At 39.9% G+C, this 26,941-nt stretch overlaps 1 protein-coding gene across 4 annotated transcripts in view; it reads left to right on the plus strand.

Annotated features, from left to right (window-relative positions):
* LOC130250733 (SAM and SH3 domain-containing protein 1-like) overlaps positions 1-26,941 on the plus strand; it is a 521,685-nt gene that overhangs the window by 435,935 nt on the left and 58,809 nt on the right. For all 4 annotated transcript variants that reach the window (XM_056486743.1, XM_056486745.1, XM_056486746.1 and 1 more), the window contains exons 3-4: positions 24,050-24,100; positions 24,222-24,271. In XM_056486743.1, coding sequence (XP_056342718.1) covers positions 24,050-24,100; positions 24,222-24,271 — 101 coding nt within the window. The remainder of the gene's footprint in view (positions 1-24,049; positions 24,101-24,221; positions 24,272-26,941) is intronic.

The raw sequence follows: 26,941 nt of genomic DNA on the forward strand, positions 1-26,941 counted from the left end.
TGAGATGATTCCTTTGAAAGGATATTTCTGGTTGCACAGTAGCAACTCTTCAAGTGTAAAAGCTTTCTTTAGAGATTATCACAGTACTTTTCAAATCTCTATCTATAAACTGCAAAAAGTTATTGTTCTTGAATTTTTTTCATGATCTCTGGGACATGTTTCTTTTTATATTTTCTGTTGCACCTATTTCCCTTTATCATTTTATGACCACAGCCTTTTCACCCTCTATCAGTCTTGAAAACAGGAATATTTTCTGTATGAGATCACAAGTTTGCCATGAACTGAGGCCTAACAGTTCCCATCTTTAAAAAAAATCTGAATTTAATCCAATACATTAGCCATTCTAGTTCCTACTGCTAATGCAATTCCTTGTAATTGATCTCTTACCTCAGGAGCACCTTGAAAGTTAGCAACTTCATTTACTTGCAGGGAGAGATACTTTGTCGATGAGTAAATCCTAAAAATTTGGTGGCAGTGTTTATCTAATTCCTTTTCCATATCCTCTTGTGGCAATAAATTACATAATATGACATTTGTAACACAGAAACGCTGACCCTGTAGCACATAGATTATTATTCATAGCCCAAACCCACCCAAAATGGAATGATACAAAATGAGTTGTGTTTTGCCTCACCTTTTTAACTGGAGGAAAATGGCACATTTTTTTCATTTCACACCTAATAGAAACACCAAAGGAGATTTGGAAATTTAAAAGGCTGTCTTACATGAATTGATCTTTAAGCTGTCTGAACAGTGGAATGAAAACAAAATGAAGACTTCTTGTAAGCAAGCACAAGTCACAAGTATTTTTAATAGCTCCTTTTATTAAGAGTGGCCTATTAGAAGTTTTTAAGGGATCTATTGATTGTCTGTGTCTCTGGCCATGGTATAGTTCAGTCTCTACAGTAAGGGCGTACAGAAAGTCACCTTGTGCTTCATACTAAGAAAATTAACTTTACTTGGCATGAATCACACTGCTTATCCTGGTCTTACCTGCTGTTGCTCATCTCAGGACTGGACACGTAAGCAAGGCTTACAGAACACGGATCTGTTTCTTATCCTGGTTCATTACCTTCAAAACATGGTCAATTCTTTTGAGCAAGAGTTTATAAGCCTGCAGGAAAGGGTTACAAAAACGAAAGGCATTTCTTGAAACACAGGCATATCAATCTTTGTATCCTTTCTCTTACCAGCAGCTTCAGATCAGCACAAATGCAATTATGTTGAGTGGCAAGATATTTTCCCAATGAGGAATGTTATGGATTATTTATCTCTGAGTTTGAGCATAAGACTTTTATTTCCACCACTGTGTCAGAGCAGCTAAGTGGCAGATGAAAGGCTTTGATCACCAGTGCTGGATTTGTCAGCCTCTTTCCCAGAGCAGATAGAGGATAAAATACCAGAGGAAGCTGCATTGTTCTAGATTAGTCATGTCTAGCCCTCAGTGAGAGATCAGATGTTGCCTTGTTACAGGAGACACACAGTTATGGAGGACCCTCTATGTTTTTTCTCTACTGACTCTCCTTCCATGACACCATGTTTGTTCTCAAGGCAGTTCTAGTTGCTATCATCTTCCCCTTTCATCCCATTCCCAGCTCAGCCTGTGCCCTCCTGCCTTCCTCATTTTACTCTACCTATACATCTTTTGAAAGCATCACAAAATTTTCTCTCTTCAATACTCAAAGTCCTTACAGCACCTTTTCTCCCACACGCTTCATTTTGTTTTCCTTGAGCACCTCCTACACCCTACTTTTTTCCATCCTTCTACAGTCCCTATTCTTTCTTGTATTTGTCTCCCTGGTTTGGATGTTGTTACCTCTTGGAGAGCAGTGATTTTGTGCAGCCAGCTATACTACTTCTGCAGAATAGCAATAGAAAGAATAGAAAAGATCAGAAATCTATGCAATTGCAATCCCTTGATGACTAGTGAGTTGAGGGTAGTGCACATGTAAAATGTCCCTTGAAACACAGACTAAATGAAAAGTAAAGGTATTTATTTAACTTCTATGCTTACAGCTTTGGATTAGACATCACCATAAGCAGTCTGCATCTCAGCTGCACCAGATTAAGTTTGCAGCACCTGCTCTGGAATAAAATTTCCAGTTATTTCAAAAGGAGGAGTGGAAATTCTCTTTGTAGTTATGTGTGAAATGCAAATACCAGAAGTGAAACACAAATGCAACCATATCTGAATTTTTTTGTTGTGGTTGAAGGTGTGTTACCAAGCCTATTTTGTTAGAAGTACTGTTGTATTTCATGGAATTTACTCTGGCTTTGTTTTATAATTTTGAGAAATCACCTGGTGCCTCCTTTGCCCCGAGATAGATTCAGCTGTCCTTATCATGCTTAAGAGATGTTGATCAGACGTGTCTTTAAATGTCCCAGCATGTTCATTCCACTGTCTCCCCAGGCAAGCTGTTTTAGCATTCATAGTATCTGTAATACAGTGGTGGTTCTTTACACAATAACGTGACACTAAGGCTTGTGCTTTCCTTATGATTCACTGTAATCCCTGTATCCTTTTTAGCCAACCTGTTAGCTCCCAAGATGTTCCCTACCCTGAATGTCTTTGTCTGGGTAATTCTGTTTAAATGAAGTACCTTTCAGTTTTCCATATCACGCAGAATGTGATTCGCAAACATTAGGCTAGAATAACCTGCTTTTTCAGTTATTTCCCTAGAAATGATGGTGGATTGACATGTTCATTTCTTTAGAATGGAGCCTTAAATGAGAACAATCTTTCTCTCTCTAATGGGTAATGACAGTACCTTCCAGCCCTGTGCTTCTTGGTAATGGAAGAAGGCAACAGTCTCTTCTGTGCACCTTTCTCATTTGATTTTTCACCAGAGACCAAGCATATATTTATTGATCTAATATTTTTGTGTGAGCCAATATGTATATATTCATACAGATTTCATTAGCTTTGGCAAGAAAGTGTTTTTAATTGCTCAGTCCCCTCACATCTTCACTGATGGCGGTGTTTTTTTCAGCTCCTTTTGGAAAGAATGCCGCTGTGGTTATTTGCAGGAAAGGGTCAGACTGTAAGAGTGACAGTAGAGAGTCCAAAGAAAACCCTGTATTTACATGTGACCTTGCACAAAAATGGAAGATAGCTTAACCTGTCTCAACACAGAGGTCATGTGCAAAATGCTAAATAGCTTGTTCAATGCAAATTATATTACATGGATTGATTTGGCATGTACTTGCTATGTAGAAAATTTTGCCATCCTCTCAAGTGAAGTTACTAGTATTATATAGTTGTTTTATTCATAATGCCTTCTTCAGTCATCATTTATTGATCTTTGAAGTAGAGCCTTCCATAAATTTAGTAATTAATTACTTGATCTTGAACCCTGAAGGCCTTATTTATTGCTTGAAAATTAAGAAATCAACTCAGACAGTGAGATAACTGTTACCCAACCTTCCTTTCAAAAGAACTGACCGTAAAATTAAGTGGGTTGGTTTTTTTTTTCCAATTTTATGTAATATTAATACCTCCTGTTTTGTATATGCTTTGAAAATTTCCTGAGATGTTTGAAAATGAAACACAGTTGCATTCTTCCTGTGCCTGATGACTTTGAAATCAAATGACAAACTATATTGCACAGATTTACATTATGTAATAGCTTTGATACAAAATTATTTGTGTAACTTGTTTTCCCTTGTCAGACATTCTGTTGTTCTATGGAATTGCATTTTAGAATCTTGACTTATTTTTATTGTTTCAAAAGCAATATCCTGAACATAGCTTATGATGGGGAAAACTCTTATTGTTTTTAATACAGTTTTTATGTAATTATTTATATACATAAATACATATAAATTTCTATTATGTGTGGTTTTGTATATTTAATAGAATTTTTAATATATTTTCTGCCAATTTCTGAGCTCACAGACTATTTTATGATCTGGTTTTCATTAATATGAAAGAATACCCTATTCACAAACTCATGCTGAAATTACTTTCATATTTCCCCGCCAACGCCCCCCTTCCTTTCCTCTGGAAAATACTGTTCTCCATAAAAAGTTTAAAACCATGCAGGAAGGCAGATTTCTGCTGCGCTCATTTGATTTGTCTGTAAAAATCATTTTAGAAGTGTAAGGACATGTCATGTAACATACCTTCTGTCCTTTGTCATCAAGGTATCTTTCTGAAAACACATTTTAAGGAAGTGGTTTATGATTGCTCTGAAGAGGACAGACTTTATAGGAGTTTTGTCTTGGTACTGTGGTGTTGCTGTGTAGGCAGACAGATTGTTATACATGATTTGTATCTGTGCATTGAATGCTAAAATATCCATTTTACAGATAGTTTAACAGAGGTATTCAGATGTTAAGTAATGTTTTGGAAGTATTTGGCTTTCATGTAGCATCTACGGACAAAGATGATTTTCTTGATTGGGTAAGGAACAAGCCTGTGATGAAACAGCGGAATTGACTGGATTTGAATAATGACAGATGATGTCTCTTTAGTGACACTGAGAAACAACACAAGTGGGTATTCCTGGTATTTGGCATGCAGGGTGTTTTGCTGCTTTTGGTTTCCCCATTCTCTTGACAGTTTGTTGTGGACCACTTCTGGATTTTCATTTGACAAAACAAATTTTCTCAAAATTGCAAGAAAATAAATTAAACTTGCAAGTGTTGAATTGTAGCAATGTTCGTTCTCTGAACTTGATGAAAATTTCAGGACATTCATTCATATGTGCTTTCTGCACTCTCAAATGCAGAAAGCAGCACTTAACCAAGGGAACCTAAATTAGCATTTGAAGGAGTTGCAGCAAAAATTAAGGACATGCTCTTTAAGAGGTGCTAAGTCAGAAGAAGGAAAAGAAAAGTATATTCATGTTGCTGTCCCTTTAATATACAAGAGGTAACATTTTTTATGCTGTCAGGAGAGATTTTTCTGGGGGAACAGAAAGCTCTCTGTGCATGGTTCCCATTTCTCATTAATGTGTGACAGAGCCTAAGTCTCCTTTGCATTGCTAGATGAGGGCCTTATCTTAAGCAGTCAGCAAGGCAGTGCTGATAATTTAAAAACATTTGTGTATACCAGGAAATTGACATATAGAAGCATTACATTATAGCTTCAGAGGGAATTTATGGAGACCATAAATATATTGGTTTAATTAGGGGCACAGTGCTAACTGCTGACACGTTCTCCTCAAAGTCTGCTTTCAGAGCACAATTACTAATTTATTCTTTTTCAAAACACAGGAAGCTTGAGGATGAAAATTAGGTTAGATAATTCAGTTGAGGTTTTTGTGTGTTTGAAGTGTAGTCATAGTCCATGAAGTCTACAGGGCTGCTCATGAGTGTCTCCAGAATCGCAGACACAGCTGAGAAAGAGCAAATCATGAATTGCTGCATAGATTAAAAATTATAAGAGATGTTAGCTCAATGTGGCAATACACTTTTAATTAAGCAGGGAAATTCGAGAAAAATGAGTTTTCAGGGACTTAGTATGTTATTAAAAGACCAGTTGTACTCTTCTGTTTTCCCCCGTTTATTTTTTCGAAGTATTTATTTACTGTAAAAATCAAGAACCTGAGAGTAGCCATGCAATTACATCAGGCAGGGTGAACTGTTTAACCTGCTCTACATGACTTTATCTGTTTGCTGGGGCTTTTGCCAACTTTGCTTTCATAAGGGCTAGTTGAAAAACAACTCCTTTCTGTCTGTGTTGTCTCTTTCTGCTTTCTCTGACCACTGGAGATAGCTAGCCCTGCTTTTAGTGACCAGATCTAATTAAAATCTAGTCTAATGAAAATACATAGGCAGAAACATTGGGTGCGTATCTCTGAGATTACGGAGAGAGGTTTGTGTGGTACTGAGTGGGAGACAGTCACAGAGTGTTTTGTGGTTACTTTCTCAGCAATCACCTCACCACTGGCTTTCAAAGCTGGTTTTGACAAGGAGGTGGTTGCTGTAGCAGAGTTCTCTCCTCTCCTGCAAATGCAGGACACCAAGGAAAGGAGATGTACTCTGTGATGTGTTAATTACCCCTCCCTCTGTCTTTTCTGAGGTGTGTCAGCAGCTTTGACAAACCTCTGAAATACAATAGGTAAGAATTCTTATTTTCAGACAAATATACTGAGATGCAAAGGATTTAAGTAACTTCCTGAATTAATGCAGAAAGCCAGTAGCAGAACTAGAAGAGGAACTTAATTTTTTTATTATCTATATGTCCTTCTTGCTGTTTTGGTAGTGCCATTCACAGAAAGTGATAGATAAAACACTGTAGTTACTGTGCTGTGTTTATGGTGGGTTTGGGTTTTTCACTTGGGTTCATAGCCCAAGAGGTCTTCTTTTTATCTTTTAACAGATAATTCTCATTCTTTTCTTTGGGCACTGTAAGAGGCATGTTACAAGTGTTTTTGGCAATTCAGGGTAGAACTGGCACAAGTAATAGCTGCATTTTACTTTCTGTGATGTCATAGCCTGGGTCATTCAGGCTTCTAAATCCTGGAGGGCCTTGTTCAGACTCTTTGCAGCCAGAGCACATGAAAATAGCAGAGAGGACTCTTTTGCTGGATGAACTCTGAGTCACTCAGCACTGTGCTGAGCTAGTTTATTGCAAGAAGTAGGAAAATCCTTGCTGTCTACTGGAAGACCACAGCAGTCTGAGTGATGTCGAGTCTAATTTGGATGCATCAGCACTGCACTGCTGCTGATTTTGTCTCCAGCTGTTTCCTCTCAAGGAACGCCATCTTCTGAAGCAATCTCCTGTGTGTTTGGGCTTTGTGCCTTGTTCTCTTCTGGCTATCACACCATACTTTTCCCAGTTTTTACTGCTCAGGTGCTGATCTGCTCCTCAGCAGTACCAATGAGAGTTCAAAGCAGTATGACAGATGTGAAACCCAGTGGCTATCCTGGTTGGAGGTATGATCTTAAGACTGAGTAGGTTTGGGATTAATTTTTCTCTTCCTGGGAATAGCAGTGCATTGTGTGTTTCATGACCACCACATAAATCATGTCTCTTATGTACGTAGCTGTGGAAAAAAACCCCATGGGAGCAGATCCTACAGAGAGAAGGACAGTATATAGTAAGACAGCTCTAAAAGGTAAATATTTTGCATGAGGCCATGCAAAGTGCAAAATATGCAGAAGACAACTCTGGAGGAAAATTTTTTAGATGAAGACTTTTACTTTCCCTTTTCATAGTGTGGAAGATGTCAAAATTTATTGCTTTGTAGTATACCTGGAATTGGAGAGATGGGAAAATTAGTGGGAAGGAGAAACGGGCTCAAATTAGCCTTGCATGCCAGCCCCTAAAACTGCAGTGCTCTTTCTGTAATTCATCCTATTTTACATGGAGTGCTAGCCAAAAATTTCATTTTTAAATTTTGTTGAAAATAATGATTGCAGTCATATTTAGAGATACAAAGAAGCTGATTTTCAAGATAGTAAAGCAAATAGTTTGTTCATTTTTTTGTTCTGATCATCTAATACTTTTTTTTTGCAGTAAACTTCAAAATGTCTTTTTGTCCTTTAACACTGAGACTTAAAGTGATAGAAGGGAATGGTGTAAAAGACACGTGTGTGCCAATGCTAGAGAAGCCAAGGACGTGCAAAGAAAACAGATTAATTTAGTGGCAAACAGGCAGAGACCATGAAGAACACTTTTTACAGCAGATATCTTGCATAGCCAGCAAAGGGACTGGAGCAAGCGTGATCTACTGAGATAACCTCACATTTTAGTACCTAAACAACAGCAGCAGCATTTTGAATCCTTGCAGGTGTTTCAAGGGGGGGTGGGCAGATGCAGAAGAGCTGTGAGAATCCATTCAATGGAAAATGTGCTGTAAAGAGTTGGTGCCTAATTAGATCTGAAGGATGGAGTGAGGAAACAAAAGTGTTAATATGAACAGCTAATAATTGAGTTTATGTAATTAATAGTGTCTGATTCAAGGTGAGAACTGGGAGGCAAATTAGTTACTGTTTAAAAAGTTTAAAGATCATGGTAAATCTATTCTATCACCTTACTTAAGCTTAAGTTTTGGCATTTCAAAAGTCATAGTAAGCTATATGTGGTATGAAAACAGATGCTGTTGTAGTATATCCTTTTACCATGGATTATTTTCAAGAAGCTAGAATTGAGAACTTTTCAAGGACAGGGAAACATAAGAAAGAAGCATTGCTTCAAATCAGAAATTAATCAGATTTTGGCATTACAATTTCATTAAGATTTTGAGTTTGTTTTCAAGAGTGCAGAGAATTGGTAGATTTTTGACATATAAGTAATTCTGTTAAATCCACTTTTGCAGTCATAGGAGCCCTCATGGAATTTCAATGATAAGGATGTTATCCTGGGTGAATTTATAAGGAATGTTGAATTCTGAAACAGACTTCAGGTAATCTCCCTATCATTGCTGAAGCCTCCACTCCTCCTTAGCACCGACCAGTTTCCACCCTTTTCTCTTCTTTTCTTTTGTGATGTGATGCACTGATAAAGCATGGCCTCTGGATATGCTGGGGACAGCATGTGATTTACTCTTTTTCCAAATTTAAAAAGATATATCTATCCTCTCAAGGCTTGAGTAGTTGTATAGAAACTGCAGCTTATGCACTGTGGAATAAAAACTACAGTTTCTACAGGAACTTGCAATCCTGTGCAACGAAAAATGAAGGTATCCTGTATTATCTACTAACTTGTCTTACTGCTAGTACTGTCCTGTGTCATCAGGACTTAAGTAAAGCATGCAAAAGCATGCCAAGGTTTAAACACACTAGTACTGTTGCCAGGCATGTGCTTAAATACTTTGTTGTCCTAACCACTCAATTTGTCTGATATATTAAAAATATATATGTAAGAATTATCACAGGGTAAGTGAAATGAAGAGCAGATGAGACAGGAAATAAAAATTTATGCCAGTGTGTGTGTCTTTCTGCTTTGAAAGTCAGTGGAAGTGCATAAACCCATAGTTTCTGTATAGAACTGAGTAGCAAGCACGTTGCCATACACTTAATCTAATTCCTGTTAGATTAGAGGAACCTGCTGGTGTATGTGAAAGTCTAGTGTAACATATGGGATATCGTTCTGTAGTTTCAGCTACATTTACTAATGTACTATTTTTATTTCACTTGTTTTTCAACAAAACGTGTAATTGACAACTCGTTCTGTATCCATTGGCATATGCTTACTCACAGACTGCACATAACCTTGAATAAGAGACAGTAATGTTGAGGAGAAATTTGTGTTAGAACTGGATCTGAAACAATAAAAACTTCAAAAGAAATGGTTGTGCACTAACAGAGCCTCAAGAGGGTGTAACTAAACCCTTTTAAGGCCATAACCTGGGAAGAAACCCTAAAGTACAAGGAGTGTGAGCAGGAAAGGAAAAAAAGAAGCTTTTGATCAAGACATTTTGTTGCTGTCCTGATTAGAGCAGATTTGTTTCCAAGAAATTTGGGCTGCTTTTCCTGCTGAAGACGGTTGAGCAGAGGAATTTGTACCATGGACGCTCCGATAACAGTGGCAGCACCTGCCCAAACAAGCAAGTCTTGGCTGCAAAACCCCAGGCATTTAGAAACTCTTGCAGGTGTTTGTACAGCTTAAGTTTTACTCTCTCAGGTTTTCCATAACATGGTAAATTAATTTAGTTGGAGTGCCTACCAGCAAACTGAGTCATACTGCTTACACAAAGGCATTTGCAAAGACAGGGTGTTTGGTGATTTGTTGGTGGAGCTTTGCATTCATAATTTACATTTGCTGGAGGGAAGAGGAGACAAGACTGAGCACGCTCCCTTCCTAAAGCAAACCCTTGGGTCATTGCAGGCAGGCAGCTGAGCGCGCTTGCTCCCTGGGATTGCAGCAGTGACAAAGCAGAACTGAAAGTGTTTAGCAGCAAATTATTAACTGAAGTGGTTTGACTTCAGTAGCTTTTCTCCAGTCTAAAGCTTTGACTGCCATTTGGTTTAGATTGAAATCGTGAACTGTTGTTGCTCACAGCAGTACTGCAATGTTGAGAGGCACCACAGTTTCTGGACTTATGGGTCTCATTTACTAGTTGTTTATGTTTATTTTTCTTTTGTACCTTTGCTACTGCCTTTCTCTCTGAGGGTTTTGTGCAGCTGGTTGGGGTTTGTTATGGTTTTGTTGATCATATTTTATTCCAGGTATTTTATCCATCTCCAGGATGAAGCCTTGCTCAACACTTCTTACCTTGAGAATTACAATGTACAGTCTGCTTTGGTCTTTCTCTTACTACAAATTTCCCAGCAGTCAACATTTTTCTTGTCACTTCCAGTCTTGTGCTTTGTTATGTCGATGCCCGTAATATTGAACTTTTCATTCTGGTTTTTGGTGGGTTGGTTTTTGTCTGTTGTTTCTGTTCAATGTACACACTTACTTAGAATATTATTGGGAAGACTTAGTTACATGAAGTAGGAGTCATGGTGAAGCCCCAGGTTTCTGCAGCATGACAGTAACAGATGGCCTTTATATTGACCTTAAATTAACTGGGCTTAATGTGGAGCTTGCTTGCTCTAGCTGCCCTTCAATGTGTTGTGGTTTAACCCCAGCTGGCAGCTAAGCCCAGTACAGCCACTCACTCCCCTGCACTAGTGAGATGGGGGAGCCAGTCAGAGGAGTAAAAGTGAAAAGATTCATGGTTGAGATAAACAAAGTTTAATAGGTAAAGCATTAGCTGTGCACACAAGCAAAGGCAAACAAGGAATTCTTTCACTCCTTCCCATGGGCAGGGAGGTGTTCAGCCAGGAAAGCAGGGCTCCATCATGTGTAACAGTGCCTTGGGAAGACAAGTGCCATCACTCCTAGTCTCCCCATACTCTTCCCCCTTCTTCCCCCAGCTGTGTATGTTGAGCATGATGCCATATGGTATGGTATGTCACTTGGATCAGTTGAGGTTAGTTGTCCCAGCTGTGTCCCCTTCCAATTTCTTGTGCACTTCTAGTCTTTTTGTTGGTGGGAGGCAGAAAAGGCCTTGACTCTGTGTAAGCACAGCTCAGCAAATACCAAAGATGTCCCTGAATTATCAACACTGTCTCCAGCACAAATCCAAAACAGAGCCTTATATTAGCCACTGTGAGGAAAATTAACTCTATCACAGCCAAAACCAGCACATTTTCCACTCTTCCTTCATTACCATTTACGTTGTTCTCAGGTACCACACTATCCAGCACATCCTCATTATTTGGCCCCCCTTCCCTTGATATAATACACAGATATTATTTTCCCCTAGCCTATGGACTCTGCCTGTAAAGTCCAAAGATGTCCACTGAGTTTATTCAGAACAGAAGAGGTTATGTAGTGTGTGGAATTATTGGCACCAAAGCCAGTTCAAATCCATTAGCTGCTACCCTTGGTACTTCTATTTTGTAAGACTTGTCCTCCAGTGCTTTGTGTGGTTCCTGCTATAGCCATTCCTCTGACATGCAACTCAAATCATAGGTTACAATGATTTAAACCTATGTACACTACAATCTCTGCCCCTTGTCCCTTTGAGCCAGACCAAAACATTGAACATTCCTTCTCTTGCTCCTAGCCTGGCTAGGATTTATCCACAGACTGCTGTTCCATATGGCTGTTCCTGCTCCAAGCGGTCCCATTGGGGGTATAGCTGCTGTGGCATAGGCCTATCCACAGTCATAGTTGCTTTGAGGTGTACCTGCTCCAGTGTGGCCTCACCCACAGTCACAGCCCCTTCAGAAATAAACCTGACCCATCGTAGCCTTACCATGGCTGCAGTCCTTCCAGGGGAATACCTGCTCTGGTGTGGGATTATCCATGGCCACACACTTTCAGGTGCTCCAGCATGGATTTATCCACAGGCACTGATGTGTCAGTATCTACCTCCTGCAGCACACACTTCTCCCTGGGCTCCAGCCCTGCAGAGGTATTCCTGCTGCTGCACCAACAGAGCCACAGCCACAGCTGCTTCCAGATCCACCTGTACCCCCATGGACTCACCCACGGGTCAGGTCCCTTGGACTGGAGTTCACAGCACAGTCCCAGCCAGCCCAGGCCAGCAGCACAGACACACAGAGAGTCCCTGGCCACCTGCCAGCCCCAGCACATCACCACTGCTTTATCACAATGTTCCCAGGCACAGCACCGAGAGGTGATAAAGCAGCACAGCAGCAGTGAGAGCAAAATCCAGCCACTAATGAGCACTAGACTCTAATGTACAGGCAGGCAAGCAAGGCTCCTGACAAGCACCTGCCAATTAATAGCTAATCAGCAATTACAGCTATAAATTCAATCTAGCACATTCCAATCAATGTTATCTTGAACCCTGCAAGACCCATGTTGGGCACCAAGAAGGACTGGTGGCTTAAGCCGAGCTGGCAATTAGTCCCACACAGCCACTTATTCACTCCCCTACAGTGGGATGGTGAAGAGAATTGGAAGCAGTACAGGTGAGGCATTACTCCCTTAATGTCCCAGTTTTGCCTGCTTCATCAGGACATTGCTGTAACTTCTGGCCAGCTCCTGTGCTGCTAGATTGCCTTCATAAGTTCACTGTTAGTGCTAATAGCAAAAGGGCAGGGTTTTGAATGGACCTCTGAACAAAAGCAGTTATTCATTGCTGAGGCCTCTGTTTTGCTTCATGTGTATTTGAAAGATAAGTTTTAAAAAGTCAAAGCATTCTGGCCTTTTTAGTGCCATAATTTGATTACCTGTGATTGCAGCACTCTTTTAATAGTAAAACATAGCCATGAGTGAATAGGAGGGAAAACAGTGTGCATGAGGGAGTGCATAGCTGTTCAGGCTTTGCTGGAATGAAGTGCATGTGCTTCTTGTAATCACTGCATCACTGAAAAACTATGAGTGGCTCTTGGAGTGCAAGACTGCCCTGCACTTGTGCTTCATTTGTTTCTGCAAGGCTAGTTCTGTGCATCCCTCTTAAAGTCAAGTGTGACTCAAAGTGTGCTGGAGAAAAAGGCTGAAGTTTCAAGTGGAACTTGGGAAGAAGTCTGTTGTAGTTGCTGCTTCAGGAGCAGCTTCAGGAATAAGCAAGGAGAAAATGTTACATGAGAGAATAATTTGTGAGGCTTTGCTGCAGTAATCTTAATTCTCCAATGAATTGTTGTAGATAATGGTTGCAGATGATTTGCTTGGAACAATGGTGGCAGCTTTCTTTGCAGATTCCTCTGGCCTGAGTTATCTGTAGTGACTGAAGGATGAATGTTTGCTGAGGTTCAAATGCTTTGTCTGTAAGCAGCATGTGTCATTTTTTTCTCTGCATTCTTGATACTAAGTTTGTTCATCATTCACCAATTGGCCTTTTGTTTGGAGAGGACCCTCACTCAGTCTGTGATGGGATAACAACCCAAGGAGGCAAAGCAAAACTGTGCACTGCCACCCTGTGCTAGCCTGAAAGTGGGGCGATGCCCCTGGGCTGGAGGGAGCAGCAGTCGGGGACTGCACAAGCCCATCGTACCAGGAGGCTGCTGTGGCCCCGGCAGCAGGAGGGCTCTGGCCTCCACTGTCCTCTTCTGGGGAAAATCTCTGCCCCTCCTGCTTTGGACAAAGAAAGGAGCATTTTACAGCTTGATGGATCCTCAGAATTCTGATTTGTTACCATTTAGATTTAAGAATCACTGAAACTTGCATTAAGTACTTTTCTTCTGTTTGGCCTGTGTGTCAGGGCAAACCCCACCTTCTACCCCAGTTGTGGTCATGTGGCAGGAGCCCACTTGCATATTTTCAGTAGAATGGCTGAGCTTTGCAAAAACTGGCTGGAGCTCTAGAGCCGGGCTGGAGCCTGGCCCAGCGGCAGAAGCTGTTAATGGCATGATTGAAGCCTTTAATTTAACCCCTTTCCAGCAGTTGTGCTGACTAGTGTTGGAGCTGTCAGATGTCACTGTCGCACCATTACCCTTCAAAGCAAAGCATGCAGCAGTAATCCTGTAGAGCAAGGCTCCTATTTGCTGCACCTCCAGTTGGGGCTGTTCCTGTTAACTACTTCATCTGTGGCATATGAATTCCTGTCCCAGTCTTACGTTAAACGTAAATAGAAAATGGAAGATATTTCTATCAATAGTTGTGTAGATAAATATTTTTATCATGGATGTGTATAAGGCAATAATTACTTATTAATATTCTCAAACAGGGATGTTGCAAATCTTCAGTGTAAATAACCAAATTGTGCCAGATAGTCTAATGGCATTCAATAATAATTTTCCCTCTGATGGGAGCAATCTTCCATGATGATTTACAGCATCAGAGTTGATTTGAAATTTAGTTTTGTAATAATGATCATGTGATCACCAGTGATGAGGTTTAAAGTAAGGCTCTGGCCCAAAGCATCCATCAAGACTTGAATTTCAAAGGTAAAGAGAGAACAGCTAATTTAAAAGTTCTTTTATCAAAGGTAGTTTTTATAGCAGGAAGAATGAGTAAGTACAGACTAGCAATTTGTGGTCTAGTCCTTTTTTTGCATTAATATGATTAATTTGTTTTCAGTTCTTTTGTTCAAGAAATTAATTTCTCCTCTCACTTTGTAGGAGACTTTGAAGTTAGCATCCAACTATCAACCTTTGTCTCTCTCCCCCCACCCACTCACATTCCTGGAGTGCATTTATGCAGGTTGAGAGCAAGAAATGCAGTGCCCAGCTCTAGGGAATGGATTCATATTATCTGTCTTAATTTTCAGGTGTTCAGTTTCACACATCAACCTACTAAACAGAACCAGTTTGATTTCAAGTTAAACATTTATTCTGCTTTTTAAAATGGTTGTAAAACTCATATTTTTAAAATCTGTATCTATTATAAAACTTTTCCTAGTATGACCAGTTTCTTTCCTGCTTCAAGTGCTTTCTTAAAAAAGATCCTGCAATAAACTGTTTCTTCAAAGTGAGTTTATTGTAATAAAGAAATGTCATCAGAGTTAGTTCCCTATACTAGTTTAATATACTGACAAGAGTTTTTCTGATAGAAATGTCTTTTTCAAAACCTGTTGTTTCTATTGTCAAAGTGGCTGAAATGGTCAGACCCCACCAGTCCTCCATGTTTATAAGTCTTGAAATATGCAGTGTATGTCATGTTGTTACAGCTTTTCAGCTATGGTCCTCTCATGAAATAATGAACATAGAAATCACTAAGGGGGAACTGAACTGAATTTTAAAAATTAAAGTGGTAATGCAAATCAGCAGAAAGGGCCTATCCTCAACCACAAGGAATGGATGGCTTCATGTGAATTTGGGCTGCAAAGCTTACTGCCAACAAAGACCAGAGTTCAGGATGTCTGCTTTCTTGAGCTAGCACCTGTAGATGTTTTTAACCTCTGAAAGAGGAAAATAGAGATACAGTGTTTCTGTCAGCTGGAAAGCCACAGTTTATTTTGCCCAAATGTTTATAGTTTTGATGTAATTATTTTTGCACAAAAAGATGCAACAGTAGGCTGTTTGAATTTCTTCATGGAAAGATGAGAAAAACAGTAAATGTGCAGGTGGGCACTGCCTCGTGATAAGAATACTTGCTGGGATTAATGTGACTCAGGTCCTGACTCAGCACAACTCTCTGTTACATGGTTCTGTTGCCTCATTTTCCTCATGGGGTTGGTCTGGGATTTTTTTCTGTGGTTTTAGGGGAGTTTTGTGTTCGTTGAGGTTTGGTGTTTTTGTTTTGTTTTGTTTTTTACTGGATTCTTTCACTTCTCTAAAAAGTTCAAAGTTAAATCCATTTCCTGAACAATAGCACTAAAACTTTCAGAAATTCTGTGTTGGGTGTGAGAAAGTCTTAAATCGGTTTTCTTGAATTAAATAAGGGCTTTGGTCATACTCTGAAAGGTTCAATTTCATATTGAAAAAAAAAGCCCAGAACAGGTATATGCAAATCTATACATATAGCCTTTTTAAAACTGGAAACATGGATGAAGGTGCAGGTTTTTCTAGAGGCTTATGGAGGAAGAGGAAGTCAGGAACTCTGAAGAAAACGACCTGATAGCAGCCATAGGCAGCCCAAAGAGCAGCAGTTGTAGAAAAAAAGGGTTGTGCCAGATTTCTTCCACTGCCCACAGTGCTGTCGAGTTCTGAATTTTGGGTTTGTCTTCTGCAGCTGGTGAACCTAAGAGAAAGAGTTGAATCTTTTTCATGAGTACTTGGGTTTGGGTTCGATTCTCTGCAATGTGAGGTGTCTCAAGTAAAAAAAAATGGAGAGAACAGTCTAATTCCTACTGCACATTGCATTGACACTATGATGAAAATTGCTGATACAAAATTCCTTTCAGCTTATCAGTTTTTCATAAATTGGAAAAGAAAAAAAATAAACAAAAAGCCCAAACAAACAAAAAACCCACAAAAATGTGGGGAAGTTTAAAACTAAAATATTCTTTGTTTTCTACTACATAACAGCTATAATTTTTTAAAAATCTGCCTCCTTCTTAACAAAGTAAAGCAAATCACTGCTTTCTCAGAATGAAATTAATGCAAAACTTGGCATTTTTTCTCTCTGAAATGGGGGGCTTCATTGCTGATACTCCATACATCTGTGGTAAAAAACCACTTGTAGGTCTCTTAATAAGCAGTGCTTTCTCTTTATTTACCTCCTCCTCAATTTTACCAGGGTTTTTAAGTAGCTCAAAGTCAGATAGTTTCTGATCTTCTTGGTAAAGTATTGTTTGGTAAAATATAAAGTGAAAGCAGTGCAGTTTTTAAATGCTAGATATCACAGTGGTGATGTGAATGGGGGTATAGTTGCAAAAAGTCATCAGTATTATGGTAACAACCCATTTTACAAGAATCCCTGTGCCTTGAGCATATTGCTTCATCCAGCACAAAAGCTTCCATTCATTTGCAGTATAGATCATCTGAAATTCCATGTGCTCAGGACTGGGATATTGGTATGCCGGTACACAAGTATAGTATCAATACAAATATGACAGTGGACCTGTGTTAGCCTCTGTTTCTATTATATGTCTGAAAGGATTTATAACATGGCTGTAGAAGTTTTCCAGGAGGCATTGGTCAAAGTCTGAGCTTCCTCTTTTCTTTCCTTGCCACTTTTTAAAAAGAAAATACATTTTTTTGGTTTTTCTTGGAAACACTGAAAAGAAATTGAGAAAATGGCAAATAATCTTAATAGAAATATAGTACAACTTTATGTACATGAAAATGAAGAATTGGTAAGATCCGCAAAGTGTTATTTAGAAGGAAATGGAGAGCACCACTGACCCTTAGGATTAGGTGGCCCGAGCTTGAAGAGCACATAAAAACAGATCAGAACCATTGGCATTCAGAAAGAGGTTTGCCATATTCAGCCATGGCTTTCATGGCATGGAGCTCCTTGTGGTTGTTTTCTCATGAGTGCTTCACTTCAAAACCACTCGAAATTCCTATCCCCACAGTTACAGAAAGCAGGCTGCAGGGTGTTGGTGGTGGTGATAGGGATGTGTGGCTCACAGAGGTGCTGCTTTCCTCGTTAATTGTGGGTGTTTGTTCAGGAGGTGGCTGAGGCCAAGGTACAGCACACTGCCATTAGCCATCCTTGCAAGAGGGCCAGCACCTGGGCAAGGAATCTGGACTTGGCTGACCAGACTGTTCCTACCCCAAAGTACCCTGTAGCAAACTGTTATTTGCTTGTTTGTTTTTTCATTTATTTTCTCTCTTCCTTTTGTTGTGCTTTTCCCACAGGACAAAATGCTCTCAGTGGGGGAAGTGGTAGCTCTTCCCCAAGCCCATTGTCAGCTCTTGAACAAGAAGGGCCCCATTTGGGCAGTATCCAGTTGGGCTTTACCTCATGCCTCCCTTGTCTGTGTCACATCCTGAGTCCTCTGGCTTCACATTTAACCATTCTTGATGTGGTTTGTTTAGGTTTTTTTTCATTCCGCTGAAATATTACAGCTCTTCCTGATGCCAAAACCACTCACTCTATCTTAAAGTCCTCCCTAGAAACCCATGTCTTTCACTGTTTTCCAGCATTATTTCACAAAAGTTCTTTTTGGCCTTACCTGTGCAATAAAAGTCAGTGCTCCCAAATGTAAGGATTTTTTAGGCAAAGCTAGCAGGTCTTACTCATCCTTTTTATAGCAGCAAGAGCCCTAGTACAGAGGCAGTTCCTGCCAGCAACAAGAACACTTTAGTATTGTACCATTTGAGTAACGAGTGTAAAATGCATCAATCAAAGACCTACTGTGTCTCAGTCACATATTGGCCTTTATATTAATATGGTTTTAACACAAAGATAGCTGCCATAGTTCTGGGCTTGCTTCATCTTGTTTGGAAAATTGATCAGAAGGTATGTGATTTCCCTGCTGCAGAATTCTGTGTCCCCATATTGACTTTCCTTTCTCTGAAGCCCATTTCTATTAAGGGGTTTTTTTTTGTGTTTGTGCCATAATTTTTCTTGACTCTGCTTCTGTTTGTTACAAGCAAATTTATGTCTTAGGACTGCCTCACTTTTTATTGTTACAGGGCTTTACAAAAGCTGCAGTTTCTCTATAATTGCTAATGAATTACATTTTTCAAAATCATTGTGAAATGTTTTTCAGCCCTGTGGCTCCCAGCCTTAGTGTTGAAAGCAGTGTATTTGTAATGGGTGAAAAAAACCCTTCTGCTTTCATTGTTGCCAAAGGGTAGAGAGAGGGTCCGGAGATGTGTTAGGTTCGATAGATTCTGGTGTTTGCATCAAGCTGAGAGGCAGGATATTTCTTCCCTCTCCAATACTATAAGGAAACATGTGAGTGCTCTAACAGTGTGTTCTCTCTGAAAGCTGCATTTAATCAGTAGTTAAGCGAAGTGTTTATCTATGTCTGCACTTTTATATGAGGCATTGAGACACTTGGACTTTTGTGCTTAGAAGTATTTCTTGTTTGAATTTTGTTTTTCTTTTTTTAAGCCATCCCTCCTGCTTAACTCATTTCCTCAATCCAGAGTTTTGCTGCTGTTGCTGCAGGATGCTATCATTTAGCATGTGCCAGCTCAAGCTCTAATGTGCAAGAGCAGTGGTGCAGAAAAACCTTCTTTCTTCGCTGAAACAGCTAAGGGGATGATCCAGAGTTTGTGGTTTGAAACTCAAAATGGGACTTTAACTAATCTGTACCACTGGAAACTCCCTGAATTGTTAGTTCCCTCAAACACTTGAATAGCAACACAGGAATAGGTCTTTTTTATTTCTTTATTCTGACCTGTGGCTCATTTCTAGTGACTCATAGGCAATTTCCTTTACATACCTGCATACCTGTGCTGTCTCTTTAGAGGGGCCTCCCTGCTTCTTCCCCAGCACCTCTGCAGAGGCTGAAATACGGAGTGTGGTGGAGGACTGTAAGCATAATTATTGCTTTCAAAGTAAATCTAACTCTTACAAGCCTTCAGTGCTCTCCTGTCTTTCAAATTCAACTTCGTTTAATATTTCAGAAGCAAGACTAGAACATGCTATGTGTGTTCAGAGCAAAGAGAGAAAACATTTGGGGAAAGACTGGCAGAATTCTCTCACAGAAGTTTTCTGCTATATATACCTTATTTATACCTGTTGAAATGGTTAAATAAAATTATTTATATATCTATGAGCTTTTCAGTCATCTCCTTTTTACTGGTTATGTTGCTGTATTTTCCCAGCACTTATCTGGGTCTCACTTTGCACACTTTCTGTCTGCACAGTGAGATTAATCCTGTCTTGGGATCTGCAGAGGAGTGCTTAAATTTATGATTCAAATGGATACAGCTCCTGTGGCAGAAATTGTGAAGAGATTCATGAATTTTTAATTAGAAGATATTAATTCAATGAATATAATTTCCTAAACTAAGATGTAGTGTGGTGCATAGATGTGGCTTAATGTTTAAGTAATTAAAATATGCACATTCCCCCTAGAATGTGTAAGCCATACCCTGGATAACCAAGTTTCCTTTCAGATGCTCTTGTCTGCTGTGTTTGCATATTTCAGGAGCAGAACAGCAGTGCCTTCAGATAGGCTGTGATAGCTGTTACATTACATACAGGACAAGTGGACTGAAGTTACCATGGAAGGAAAGTCCCTCATGAATGCAAAACTTGCCATTCCAGTCAGGAAATGGTTTTTCAGTTTCCCATGTATTTTGTGCTTTGTAGTTACTTCCCAGTTGCATTTTTCAGACTTAGCTCATAAATGGTTGCAAAACTGTTTTGAAGATTTTTACGAGGGAAGTCGTATATAAAACCAAAATCGCAATATTTAGAAATCTGCAGTAATTTGAAAAGAAAATGTATGCAAATGATCACATAAATTCAGTGTACAAAGTAGACAGAGAAAGCTACCTGTGAAGGAAGCTTCTTTCTTTATCCCTAAGGCAAACAACTAAAGATTTCAAGCATAAGCTACAAATCCTGCTTGTTAAGCTTGCAACTATGTTTTCTTCCAAAACATAGTAGTAGTAGTAGATTTGTAAAAAGCATTTCCCCAGCTTGCATTTCTGCACCAGGGCTCCCAAGGTTACCAGTGTGGTTCTGCAGTCTGTCTGTGGCACCCACAGTGTGGAAGGGTTGGTGATCCCAGGTGGTGGTGGCCTGACATCCATCCCTTCCTCCAGCTGCTGGATCAGAGCTTGTGCCAGGACTTCAGGGCCTTGTCCTGCGCCCATCCTCTTGATGGTATTGGCTTTGGATGAAGGAGGACAAAGGAAGGAAATAGGACTGCTAAGAAATGGCTTTAAAGGTGGGAGAACAAAATTCCTATGCAAGCTGAGATTGTTTTAGGTGCGGGTGTAGGTGACTTGATGGAAGATGCAAAACCAGCACAAATACCTACTTTAAATTCAGTGGGCTTACTCCACAGTATATTAGCATTACTAATTTTTGAAACTTCCCCCTGGGTTTATTATCAGTGTTTGAGATTCTGTGCTGCGCTGACCTTAGACCTCAAGGGGAGCTAGACAAGCTGGTGCTAAGCCACTGTTTGCCTTCTATCTAATGTGTTTCCTGGGGATTAGATACAATTTATGGACATCTCAGTTTCTGCAGAATATTCAGATCTTATTTGTTGGTTTTAACAGTGTATTGGACAAGTTCAATATGCACCAACAGTTTCTGGGTACAGGATAGGTGCCTGCCTAGGTCCCCTTAAATCCAGAAACCATGCAAGTAAACCAGTCACCTTTGGGAAACACTGGATTTCATAGTGTAGCTTAAGGAGTGTGCCCTTGATCAGGCACTTTCTCGGATCATTGGTTTTCTTCAGAGCACTGTGTAGCATGTAGGTGGTATGAATTTTCTGGTACACCTCAGACAAGCTGTATGGGCAACACGTGTGCAGGGCAGTTATCTGGGGCAGCAAGGCTGCTCGCACAGAAGATACCCATTGCTCTAATGCCTGCTTTGTCTAGACAAGAGCTCTGGAAATGCAGGCTAGGGATTTCTCTTACTGCAGCCACTGTTTCTATAAGCCCAGGCTGTCCTTGGCTTCATTTTTAAGTTTTGGCTCAGAAGGATGAAAGATGTACTTTAATGAAAGTAACCTTAAAAAATATTTTCTGAAAAGATCATATAGCGGGCTAGAGAACATGCCAACAGTACAGCATTTTCTCAACCTTCTAGAATTAGCCTTTGGTAAAAAAGGGCCCTGATCCTAATGGATTAAAGTCAACACAACCTGTGGATTTTAAAGTGAGGTTTAATGTGAAGTTTAATGGATTTTAACCAAAATAAATAGAATTGCTCGAGGCTGATGAAAGTTCTATGATCTCTTAGAATACAGATACAGATCTGATACAGATCGAAGCCAGAAGTTTAGTTGAGAGTAGTATTTCCCCAAGTATTTTGCTTTGGTTTCTCGTCTAAATAGCAATAGAAAAAAAATACCATTCTGCTGGAAAGGCATGTAGGAATATTAATCATAACAGTGCAGGACTATCAGGTGTTTTGCATTCCAGCATTGCAAAGTAGGGCTCTAGAGGAGGGAGAGGAAAGTTGTCCTTGCTTCTGCCTTCCACAGTCATCTTGGTCCTACAAAACAACTCCTGTTCTAACAGGGTGAGCTTGACAGCAAATAAGAAAAAAGAAAGTAAATACAGTCAGGTTTTTTAGGATTTACTTACGTGGGATGCAGCTGACTATTCAGCTGAGTAGTTTTATGCTGAAAATTGGAACTTTTCATCTAATTGTAGTATCAGGCTTCAACTTCACAAGCAACTGCTCAAGCACAAGAATTGTCATGGGAGGCCAGGCAGCATCTTATAAATGGTAATTTACAAAAAACTGCTGTATTTAAAAAATAAAAAAACAAAATACTTGGAGCAAAGCATCTTTTTAGGATAATAGATAAATCATCAGGAACTTGGGATCTAAAGGCCTCTTGGGGACATGGTGGGTTCTCCTGACTGGCATAGAGAAACTGTAACATAAAACTGATAAAATACTCCTTTTCTCATAAGTGCAGCAGAGTATGGAAGAATGAGGTGCTCATGAATGGCAGGTGTTTGGACTGTGGAGCTTGTCTTCTCTCCTTCCTTGCAAAGAGCTCGGCAGGGGTTGGAGAGTATCTGAGGAAGATTCACAGCAATGTGCCTGCAGCCTTTTCCAGGTGCAAAACTAAGTCAGATTCCATTTTGGCAGAACTAATGGAGAAAGGGATGCCTGGTGCTAGATAGTTAGTTTCATTTATCTGATCTGTGAACAACTCTGGAATTTCCCTGGCCTTGGTCCAGCTTCTGCTTGACTAGAGGAGTCCTTGTTGGATCTGTCAGTAAGTGGACATGACCACCTTTTCATGTCCACTTTCACTCAAGGACTTCATTTCCCTTTTTGTGCTACAAGATCAGCAAAAACAGATGGGCAGATAATGTACGGTCAGGCAAAATCCCCCAGCAGGGCAGTGACCCGGTGGCAGCCTTGCACACGAGCAAGGACACGGCCATGAGCCATCCTGTGCCCTCCCTGGCTGCCTTGGCCAGCAGGGCAAGCTGACTCGGTCTTGTGATGGCAGAGCAGGCTCCTTTCTACTCCAGATCTTGCAGACTTCCTGAGTGAGTTAATCCAACACCACCTCATGGCAGTCAATAGTAATTTCCTGTTTAGTATTAAAAGGCTGCATTTCCAGAAAATTGTGTCTGGTTTTCTATTTTTTTTATTATTTTTATTTTTGTTTTTAAAAATTAAATCCCAGTAATGTTTTGTCACCCTTTGTGTAAACGAAGGGCATAGGAAGTACAATTTCATGGAGATAAGAGTTTTACATGTAGGCTGAGGAATGCATGAACAAGTAGTCCTTAACTACTGAGAAACAAATCCATGTCCTTTTTTTAAATTTTCTTGGAGCGTGTATACCACTGCTTACCCAGCTGTGATGAGTAAGTTGTGGAATTCATTTTGTAATAACTTCACGAGGGCTAGGGCTGGCTGAGAAAAAGTCAGCTTACCCCATGATTGCACATGAAGATCAACCAACAAAATGTAGTTCTCAGTACTCACGCCTGTATTGTCTTCCTCCATTCTAACTGCAGTTTTCCCACTGATTTCAGCTAGGCATGTTAATAGTATGTGCCTTTTAAGCAGTTGGCTTGCAGTCTTCAATTAGATACCACCAGTGGGACTCCCTCATCTAACTTGAGGTAGCTGAAACCTGTCAGGCAAGTTGCTCTGTAAGAGTTTCTGAGTGTCTCCATCAACTGCAAAGGAGGCCTGGATGACTGAGTTCTGGAGTAGATGGTTTATATCCTAGATATTTGTGGAAAAGTTGGCCAGTTCTTACTGTTGGCAAGTTCTGTGTGAGAAACTGGTCTTGATGAAAGGTATCTGCATCCTTTCAGTATTTTTTCCTCAGAGAAGGTTCTTTAAATGCCAAATTTTTCCTGAAGGTAATTTCTTGGAAATTGCACTTACCTAACAAATTGTATGGTGATCTAGTGAAAATAAAAATCCCTTCTTTCTATATTATTTTGAATTACTTCTGTCTGGCAGTTTTACTTTTTGTATTCTCCAGTGATAAATGTGGAATTAGTTGTTTGGCTGGATTATTTCAGAATTTATCCTGAAAGCACTTCTTTCTAGAGTAGCTAATGTTTCCTGTATGAACTTTTTTGAAATAGTTTTTCTTTCATTTCCTTTTTCTCCCCTTCATATTTCTTCTTTCTGGTCTTTGGATATGTCATTAACTTGGTATTTGTTGTATTTCAGGAGAAACCTGATGCAAGCCCCACATCTCTACAGCTGCGATCCCAGATTGAGGTAAGCACTTAGATTTTGATCATCCACTTTTTTTTGTTTGTTCTTTAATTTGATATTCTGCATAAATTGGGTAAAGGCTTCCCTAGTGTCTGCTCTCAGTGCTACATGTCTTCTCTTGCAGGAGTCACTTGGTCTCAGCAGCACCGCATCAACACCTGACGCTGAAAGAAAGTAAGTGAAGGCACAGGAAGTGAGAAAGGAGGGAGGGGGAATTTGGTACGTTTTCTTTTTCCTTGGAAAAAGAAATTAATTTTAGATTGTACTGGTGCATCTAGATTTCAGGTCCAAACACAAGGAATGAAACCTGTTATGGAATCTGCTCCTTCTCCTCCTTCCTTTTGGTCTTTCATTATTTTGGGTTTTTATGTCAAGGGAGGGTTATTGTTTCTCTCTTCTGTGTACACTTGGGGTGTGCGTACACCAAGACAAGTAGTAATTTCTAAGGTACATCACTGATTTCGCATTCTCTGCAAATTACGCCTGCTTTAAAAATTACTTTCTTTGATTAGATCTAAATGCAACCAAAAAAAGATAGGTGAGGGAAAGGGAGAGTTACAGAGTTCCATCATATTCCTTTCCCTGTTCATTCCTGAGTTTGTAACTGTGCTTTTGAAGAAGGTGCTAAGGGCATGAAGTATTTAAAACCAAGTTAAAAGGAGCTTTAATTTTAGCATCCTTAATGAAAACCTCTCTGTGGGGACTGAGAGGGTTTCTGTTTACTGTCACCTCCTGCTGCAATGTGTGTGCTTGTTTTCTGTGCCTCCTTCCTTTGATCCCAAGATCTTGGATCCCTGCTGCTCAGGGTAACGTGCAGTGGTGCATGAAGACAACTGATGCTCTAGTCCAATTGCCTGCACTTCCATGGGGTAGTGCCAGCTGGATGAGTTCAGAGGGATTACATGGAATCCATTTGTGATGGGACATGCTTTTGTAAGGTTTTACAGTCTCACATTTGAATATCCTCAAGTGATTCATCACTGGGTAGTAACAGGAAGGCTTCTTGCTTTTGCTGGTTCAGTAGGAGGACTGTCAGTCCCAGAGCAGTCTTTGGTGGATGCTATGTATGAGCAGTGACCATATAGAAGTCAGTTGTATAGTACTGAACAGCTGCTTTGGGCTTGTCTGGAAGCTGATTCATGCTAAAGGTCTCAGACTGTGATAAATTGTCTTTTAGAAGTGCCTTATCTTGCTTCGTCACTCAGACAGAAAAGCAGAGATGGTTTGCTTGAGGTAGATGCTCATTTTCAAAACAGCCCAAGGCAGATAAGGTGAATTTTGCCTTGGGTACTATCACTGCCCCCATATTACATGCTGGTAAAAGAGAAGGCCTAGAAGTCTTAGGGTTTAATGTTTGTGCTTCCAATGCTCATATATGGAAAAGAATCTTTGAAGGCTACCTGGCTGTCCAACATTATAATGAAACCCAAAGTGCCAAGTAGATGGGAACTGTAATCTGGGAAGTAAACCTGCAAGATTATTCTATAATGATATGACTTTGCTCTCAGCCTCAAAGCACTTTACGCATGGGTAAATATAATCCCACCTCAGGTAATAATGAGATGAAGATCTTGCAGGAGGACAGTATACAACTCGGCAAAAACTCCACTTACCAGTTCTAGCCAGCTTCCTAAATTGTGCCTCTTTGTAGGTGTTCAACCACAAATAACTGAGTGAGAAGACAGTATCAGCAAAACAATTTCTGAGACAGCCCATTTACCTCACTGAAAGGAAATTATATTATCTTAGTTCAGATGAAAGGGATGTGATTGTTTTGTACCTTTCAGGAATGGAAGTGTGCCATTTGAGGATTTGTGGAAGGGTATATGTGATTAATCTGATCATATAGTGAAACTGGTACAGGACAAGTTGTGCCAGATATTTGCACAATAAGAAGCAAGGCCATGTGACACATGATAATTGGACAAGATGTTGAAAATAATAAATGATGTGTCCTCAATAATGTACAAATTATTCAAACCTGAAATTATATAGATCTGTGCCTATTTGTGACAGGCCTGCCACATCTGTGTTGACTTCACCCCTCTAGCCTGGAAGGCTGAATTGTCACAGAAATTGCCTCTTCCATGGAGGCAGAGATTATGAAATTGATCTGCAGGAAAATGACCAGTTCAAGCCCATCCAATACACCTGTACTTGCTACTAACATGCTGAATTTGATATTTTTCAGGGAAGGATGTTGTGTTGGCCCCAGGGATTTTTGTGAGGTTTAGCATATGGCTTTCATCTGAATTTCCTGTGTGGGCATGCTACTAGGCATGGAAGTTTGTCTCTTTGGGGACACTGTTTTTTATATCACTCTCATGCTGCATGAAAAATGTGTGGTCAACCATCTACAAAACTTCTTTTGTTGTGAGAAGGCTAGTTTGCCAAATATGAAACTTGATGCAGATATACATTGGTTTCTCATATTCACAAAAGATTTGGGAGACAAAAGGAAAGATTTGTTCAAAACTCAACATACAGACTTTCAGGAGCTAGAAAGAGGGTTTTTTTTGAGTACTCTTCCACAAGTAAGAGCTTATCCAAGAATAATTATAATTCTACATATTGATAATCCAAATGTTTTCATAGGGTGAAATGAGTTGTTTCTGGTTCAGTGTTCTGAGCAGATTGTTTTAGAAACTAAGGGCAGTCCCAAGGAAAAATCTGTACTGAGATAAGAAGGAGAGAGCAAGTGTCTGGCTGGGATATGGTCACTCTCAGCAGCTTCCTCACCCTGCACTACTGCCTGCACACCCTACAGCTTAATGCTACCATAGTCTAAAGTTTTAAAATAACACATCTGGATGGTTGTTTAATTTGCCAGAGTTTAGACATTCC

Source organism: Oenanthe melanoleuca, chromosome 3 (assembly GCF_029582105.1).
Source record: "Oenanthe melanoleuca isolate GR-GAL-2019-014 chromosome 3, OMel1.0, whole genome shotgun sequence".
In the NCBI taxonomy this organism is placed as follows: domain Eukaryota; kingdom Metazoa; phylum Chordata; class Aves; order Passeriformes; family Muscicapidae; genus Oenanthe; species Oenanthe melanoleuca.